General features: G+C 41.4%; 1 protein-coding gene across 1 annotated transcript in view; it reads right to left on the reverse strand.

Annotated features, from left to right (window-relative positions):
- Positions 1–7,552, reverse strand: part of PSMB7 (proteasome 20S subunit beta 7) — a 63,130-nt gene that overhangs the window by 23,132 nt on the left and 32,446 nt on the right. The window contains 1 exon segment of the mRNA NM_001097476.2: positions 6,201–6,259. Coding sequence (NP_001090945.1) covers positions 6,201–6,259 — 59 coding nt within the window.

Genomic DNA, 7,552 nt, shown 5'->3' on the forward strand with positions numbered 1-7,552 from the left:
TGATCCTCTCAGCTTTTGGCAGCTCTCAACTTGAGATTCTAGCAAAAGAATTTTTCAAGTTGCTATTATTGCCTGTCACGGATTTATAAATATTGTGCACTATCTGCTGTGGCATGGCTCTCCTGGGACGCCAGAGCATGCCAAATGCATAACAGAATGAAAAACAGTTTCTATTCTTCAAATAAATGCTAATTTTTTTAACTGTGCTCACATGATGTGTTTGGTGACCAACTTCAATAGTACAGAATATGTATCAGAGAGGGGGAAAAAAGCTGATTGTCTTTTTCAGCAGCATTCAGCTGCTACTTTCATTAAGCTTGTTTAATTAGATTCCAGATGCTAATTTGCAAGTCGATACCAGAGGGTGCAGGACAGTTTGCCTTTGAATCATCTCCCTGTGATGTGAGGGTCCTGCCGCACACCACTACCCTTCAGCGGCCCTCGCACGCTTTCTGACAATTAGTGCAAAGAGGGGACAGTATTGATCTTGACAGACTAAATATTAATCTTCTACCCATTTTAATGAATTATAATCTTCAAGAGTTTAAATTCCTCACTGGGGCCAAATGAAAACATTCCTTCTCACAAAGAAATGGGATGGAAGGAAAACTATCCTAAGTTATCAGATTCATTTCCTTAATTCCCTCCCTACCCTAAAAAATAACAATTTTTATTTCAGCAATCTTCAAGATACATACTCTCATGAAGCTAACGCCCTATCTACGGTACGATGGTCAAATTCCTTATACTTAACTGGAAAATGAACTCAGAAGACCACCATCTGCGTATCATTCATTTCCTATCTAGCTGGCCTATGGGTAAATAACCAGGGCAGGGGGCTCAGTTCTTATGCCAGCCTTAACAATGGAGAAAAAAATTCTAAGGGAATGGCTCTATGCAATTCATCATCACCAAAAAAAAACCCCCTCTAATACACCTGACCCCTTGTCATTAGGTCAATGCACAATTTCAAAATCAACTATTCTAATGTACAAGTACAATGTCTGAATAAGCACGTCTGCTGATAAAAACACCGCGAGATTTTTCAGCAGTTAGTAGTATAATTACTTTATGCCTTCCTTTTTATCAATCTGAGTACTATGAACACTGAGGGTGAAGTTATCAAATTGTCTCAAAGGCAGGCAAATCTGGCAACAACTAAGGAAAGGTGCTTCTGACACCTTTTTATCCACTCGTTCAACAAATACTGGCTGACTACCTACTATGCACCAGTTAAGAGGCTAGGCACGAGCAAACAGAAACAGGTAAGCACAGAGAGAAGTGCCCTCAGGGAACTTCCAGGCTGATGGCACGGATGAAAACAAGAAAATGAACATCCCAAAACTAGGAAAGGCAGTGTTAAGGCCACAAGTGGATGAGAATTTTTAAAGATTTTTAATGGGCCTCAAGTTCAGCTGGATAGCCGGCAGGTTCTCTGCAACCTTGAAGCAAGGCTTTTACTTGAGGCAAATCACTGGTTCAGACTGAAACAGTGAAGGCCCATCTTAGCCGTTTATGAATCCCAGGCTAGGTTTCACTGTCCTGCTTTTTGGCCGATAATTTCCAGATGAGTATTTGCCCTTTGGCCCATCTTTGTTTCTCTTATGTACTTAGCAGGGTGTTTGCTTTGTTGACTCTGCCCCAATACTATGTATTATTTGAGCAATGTACTAGTTATCTTCCTCTGTAACCTCAAAAAAAAAAAAAAAAAAAAAAAAAAAGTTCAGCACTTTCCAGATGGGAAGAAGAGAAAGTCCCCTCCATTTCCCAGGTGGTTTTTGATGACTCAGATTGTGCTTCAGCACAGGGTTATCCTGTCTCAACTCAACAAACACGTACTGAACATCAGGAGCTGAAGAAGAGAGATGATTTCATGACCTCCGCCCTGAAAGGCCTCCCTCTCTCAGCAAGTGGGGGAGATGCCCCTGAAAACAGTCATGAAACAATGGGACAGGTTTGTACAGTGGAGTACAGGAACACGAATAAATGAAGAAGCCACCGGGAGCACTGCTGGCAGACACCAGCACCAAGGATTCGAGAGCAAGAAAGCACACACTGTATTCAAAGAACAGCAAGCAGGTGAAAGCGGCTGGAGCAGAGCAGGAATGCAGACCTGTTTCCTAAAGCTTCATACGCATAGCCCTGGGCTTACACATGATGGTGATACATGAATATATTCCGTATTTATACTAATAGTATGCACTCATTTTCACGTGTCTTGGGGAAAGAAAAAATAACCAACACATCAAACCCAGGATTTCATAGATACAAACTGTATTTTAAAAATAGATTTAAATTAAAAAGGTGAACCTGAGTGGCTGGAGGGAAGAGAGAACAGGGAACTGACCGGGAAGGAGCACTTCCGTGATGAAGGAAATGTTCTGTCTTGAGTGGACTGATGGTTACTTGGATAATTACAAATGCCAAGATCCACTGTACTGTACACTTCAGATCTGTGCATTTTCTTCTATGTAAATGATCACTCAATTTATAAAACAGTGAGCTGATGTAAAAGAAAATGTTCAAGAAAAATAACAGTACAGGTGGCACCCAGACATGGCAGAATCCTTAAATGTGGTGTGCAAATGACAAGTTCAAGATGAGCCTTGTCCCATAGAAATATGTGAATCACATATGTAGTTTTGAATTTTCTAGTAGCTACATTTAAAAAAAGAAAATAATTTTAATAATGTTTTTATGTAACCCAATATAGTTAATATTGTATTGTTTCAACACGTGATCAATGTAAATATTAACAAGATGTATTTCGTAATTTTTTGTTACCACGTGTCTGCAATCTGGCATGTGTTTTCTACTTGCAGCATCTCCCAATTCAGACTAGCCACGTGCAAGTGCTCAATAGCCAGCCATACGTGGTTGGCGGCTACCATACCAGACTGTGCAGCTGAAGACGATGAGAAAACATTAAAGGTTTTTAAGGAGAGAGGAAGTTTTCATTTCATAAATGCTATAGTCCAGGCCCAGCACTGTCCAAGGCACAGGTTTGTGGTTAAAAAAAAAAAAAAAAAAAAAGACTGGGTTTTCTCTAATTGATTTAACAATAAAGCCAAGGCTTGTTTCATGAGTCTGGCCAAAAATTACTATTTGGCAAACAATTCGTAATTACGATAGCCTAAAACTGCCCCCTCCCAATGCAGTTCTCAGTGAAGTGAGTAGCAGTTACTGTCCTGGCAATCCATGCAAGATCTGAGAGGCACAATTGCTCTGCTGGGTTGCTGTGTGAGACATGGCCAGAATCCTGTCCCTACTGAAGGGAAAAAGCAGCCTTAGTCACCCAGCCCTGCAGGCTCAAAACAGGCAAGAAAGAAACGTCATGGAGGGTTCTTCCCACAGAAAGAAAACAAGCCTCCCTGAAAAGAAGGAAAATAAAAAGGTTGGAAATTTGAAACCAAAGTGTTTCCAGGAGCTCTGTGCAAATGCGGGACCAGAAATTCAGACACCCTGACCGAATTCTCTTTTACAACAAAGTTACTAAAAACGATGTCCTTGCAACTGTGCTAAGCAGTCTCCACCTTCCAATGAAACCACCTCATTTAATCTTCACCAAAAGAGAACAGGGTGGCCTGTCTTCACAGTAGTTTTGTTATCTATTAACATCCTTTCAGACTTTTAAAGTATTACCTGTGCCTTCCATTTACTTTTTTTTTTTTTTTTTTTTTTTGTCTTTTGTCTTTTGTCTTTTGTTGTTGTTGTTGTTGTTGCTGCTATTTCTTGGGCCGCTCCCGCGGCATATGGAGGTTCCCAGGCTAGGGGTTGAATCGGAGCTGTAGCCACCGGCCTACGCCAGAGCCACAGCAACGCGGGATCCGAGCCGCGTCTGCAACCTACACCACAGCTCACGGCAACGCCGGATCGTTAACCCACTGAGCAAGGGCAGGGACCGAACCCGCAACCTCATGGTTCCTAGTCAGATTCGTTAACCACTGCGCCACGACGGGAACTCCCCATTTACTTTTAAACACACTTTAGAAGAGGCAAGTTCTATCGTCTCCTTCAAAGGTGACTTTTGTTGTTGATAGTCTATGTCAACTTCAGTGAATAAAAAACATTCACTTGAAGTTGTAAATTTAATTAATCGATCTAAAATGGGAATCTGGTCAACCTGTTTTAAGGTCTCAAGCTAACACAGAACATTAAGTGTCTGAGTTACAGACAAAACTGACTGAAGGAACAATCTTCAGCTTGACAGTATCAGGTGGTTTACTGAAGGGACGATCACATTCCCTTTACTTCCCTGCATCACAATGTGAAATGCATGGGCCTGTGAATCACTTCCAATCCAAACTCTAATAATATTACTTCAGCCCTGTTACGCCCCTTTTAATATACCTCACGCTTTCAACTTTTTCGGCAATTCTCATTTTTCTTTAACATATGGATGTCCCAATCAATTGGAAATAGACAAAGCTTTCAAGAAAATTTGAGAAGATTAATGTGGTTAAAGGAGGAGGTGGCATTACTGAGGTGATTTTCTAAATGAAAATCGTCAGTCTTTCTCCCTGCACCTTCGTTAATTCTAATGGATTTGTAGAGACTTAGGACTTCCTCTCCCTTAGTGTGAAGACTGGGACATCGTTTTTTCTTTTTCTTTTTAAGTGACCTAGTATATCTTATTTTTCCTCTGTACATAAGAACTCCAAACAGAAAATAATGCTGATGTGGGACTATATTTCCACATTGAGAAATGAGAACAGAATCCTAATCTCATTTATAGTTGATACTTGGACTTGTTTACGGTTCTTAATTGGAGCAAGACACTACTGTTTCTAGTACACAACACCTAGCTAAATATTCTATCTTTAGTCACGTTTTAATTCCTGCAAATATTCAAGAAAGGGAAGAATGGAGTTCCCTGGTGGCACAGCGGATCAAGGATTAGGCACTGTCACTGCTGTGGCTCAGGTGGCAGCTGTGTCGCGGGTTTGATCCCTGGCCCCGGACCTTCTGCATGCCACAGGCACGGCCAAAAACAAAAAGAAAGGGAAGAAAACTAGCCGTCAGTGACCAAGTCACTTACGTCTGCTGTCCTCACGTACCCAGTGGCTTCTGGCAGGAGACCCCTCTCCTGGCTGAGCGGTATCCACAACCCTACATGCTCTGCTCTCCTGGCACGTGGCCAAACTTAAAGATCACAGACCTTCAGAGTTCCAATGACAATGAGCTAGAGAAGAACAAAATTTTTAAATATGCAATCTCTTAAAAAGATGATCAGGCATAAAGCACTGTCAAAAAGTAATTCCCAGGAACACTCTGCTACCTAAACAAAACACTACTGCAAACGAATAGGGTAAACCTCTCATAAACAGCTTTATAGCTGTTGAAAACAAATTGATACTGCCGTCAAGACATTAACATCTATCCAAAAACTAAGCACAGAAGACAAGGGCTGCCTTCAGGACGTAATGTGCCTACAAGCTGGCTCAGCAGTGGGGATAAAGCACAGTGGAGGAATAATGTGGCACCAAAAAGTACTTAGGAATATTGAGCACTCCTTTAAAATGACAACGAAAGACCAGTGAACTTGTTCTTGGAGATGGGGTGGGGGTGGGGGCTGCTTAATGGAAGTACATCTCTCATTAAAATAGACTCGCACGGAATGTCATTCAGAAGAAACCACCCCACGCACCACCAAGAAAAGCATAATGAAGGAACCTCTTATAAATATATGTGAGACACTAGTTCCATCACACTCTGAGCATAATCCACTATACACATGATACTGTCCCCATGGTCTGCCAGATTTTTCAAACTGCCCCCATTTTCAGGCCAGGTCCGTGTGACATGAAAAGACATACGCAGTTCCTCTGTTCTTAGCGAGGAAACAAAAAAAACCTGTCATTTTGAGGTATCGTGACACAGAAAGCTTGGGCATCAGGAAAGAATCTACACTGCAGCAGCTTTTAAGGCCAAGAAGATTCCCAGCCAGCCAGAAGGCCAGAGCAAAAAGCTGAATAGCGCTGGCTGCTCAAGCCTGAGGAAGGGCACAGCAAGGGCCACTCCAAAATGAAGTTTTCCCAGGTAACCAGTCTTCTCAGCAAACTTAGTATAAAACACAGCCAAAGAACCTTCCAACAAGAGTGCTGAACAAGCTCTGGAGGAATCAGTAATCAATCCGTCAAGGTCCAACAGACAACGAGAAAGATATCTGAAAGAGAATAAAACCGTAGAGACTTACGTACCTCCATCTCTGGCCTAAATTTATCTTCAAACACGGCCATTGCTGCCAAAGAGCCAGAACCTGTTAAGACAAAGATGCGCTTTTAGCATATTTACCAACTCCCAGCTTCTTCATCTCAAGTTTACCTCGGGGCAGCAAAAACGGCAAAACACGCCCAATGTCACATTCAAGTACAGCGCAAATATTGATACTGCAGGGCCACGAAAAGCAGGCAAACACTGCTCTTCAAAAGCCCGGAGTCACTTACCACTATCCTGGGTAAACCCACAACTGGCCCTACTTCTACTACTGACGAGAGTAACTGTAAATTATTCACCATGAAATCCTGAAGGATGAAAATGAGGTTATGGATAATTTGTATTTGTTCAAAAAGTGAATGCCACATTATTTCATATACCCAGTGCTGTGACTCTGGTGCCCCACAACTGTGCCTTGGCAGGCGGCTGGGTATAGAGCACTATACCAAGCCAGTTAGAAAGAAGAGATTGTTTTAATGAGCTGGCCCTGGTAAAGTCACCTTGACACACAGGGAAGAAACTACAGCACCAGCAATGGTAATAGGACTGCGAGTGCAGCCACCAGGCTATTCCAGCTACAACTGTAAAACACTTTATTATGTGGCATTTATTTGGAGCTATTATTTTTAGTTTGTACTTTGAAGAGTAACAGCTGAGTAGACAAAATGGCAGACAAAGAAACAAAAATTTATTATCACAATAGCAAATGGCTGAAAGGTTATGTTGCATAGATATTAACAGATAGCGAATTTCTCCCTACAAAAGTAGGATGCAAAGGTATTACAAATAAGTATGGCCTCTCTCTGAATGGATGTAAAAGGCAGCTCAAGCACTATCTGAAAATGTAAACCTGCTTTGTTCAGAAACCAGAGAATCTTTAGAAAACCATCATCTTGTCTTTACAGGGTCCTGGCGATATTTCAGGATACGCTACTTTTGGAGAGAGGATAGAGTTGCCCACAATTTTTTACTCCAATTAGAAGATTTTTTTGGCATTTATTACTTTTTAACTTGTTTTGCATAACACTATCTATTTAGCTGGGTCACAGAGAAAACCATATTTTCTATTTAAAATGATTTGTGTACATCGCTTGACCACCTCAATGGTTTAGCAAAGGAAAAAGGCAGCGATTAAACAGTTTCAAATGAGGTGTCCTGCTGATTTTATCAAGTCTGCTGAATGTATAATGAAAAAGGAGAAGCTGACAGCATCGCTGCATTGAGAAAATACAGACTACCTTATCTGAACCATTTAAGGAGGTCCAATTATAGATCAAATTTAAAGGGTAGAAACAGCAGATTTACAGACACAAATCAATGAGCGTGGTAATCCCGA

The sequence above is a fragment of the Sus scrofa genome, chromosome 1, assembly GCF_054392235.1.
Source record: "Sus scrofa isolate SSC_HxYL_T2T_F1_AM1 chromosome 1, Sscrofa_HxYL_maternal_Yorkshire_Landrace_v2.0, whole genome shotgun sequence".
Lineage (NCBI taxonomy): Eukaryota > Metazoa > Chordata > Mammalia > Artiodactyla > Suidae > Sus > Sus scrofa.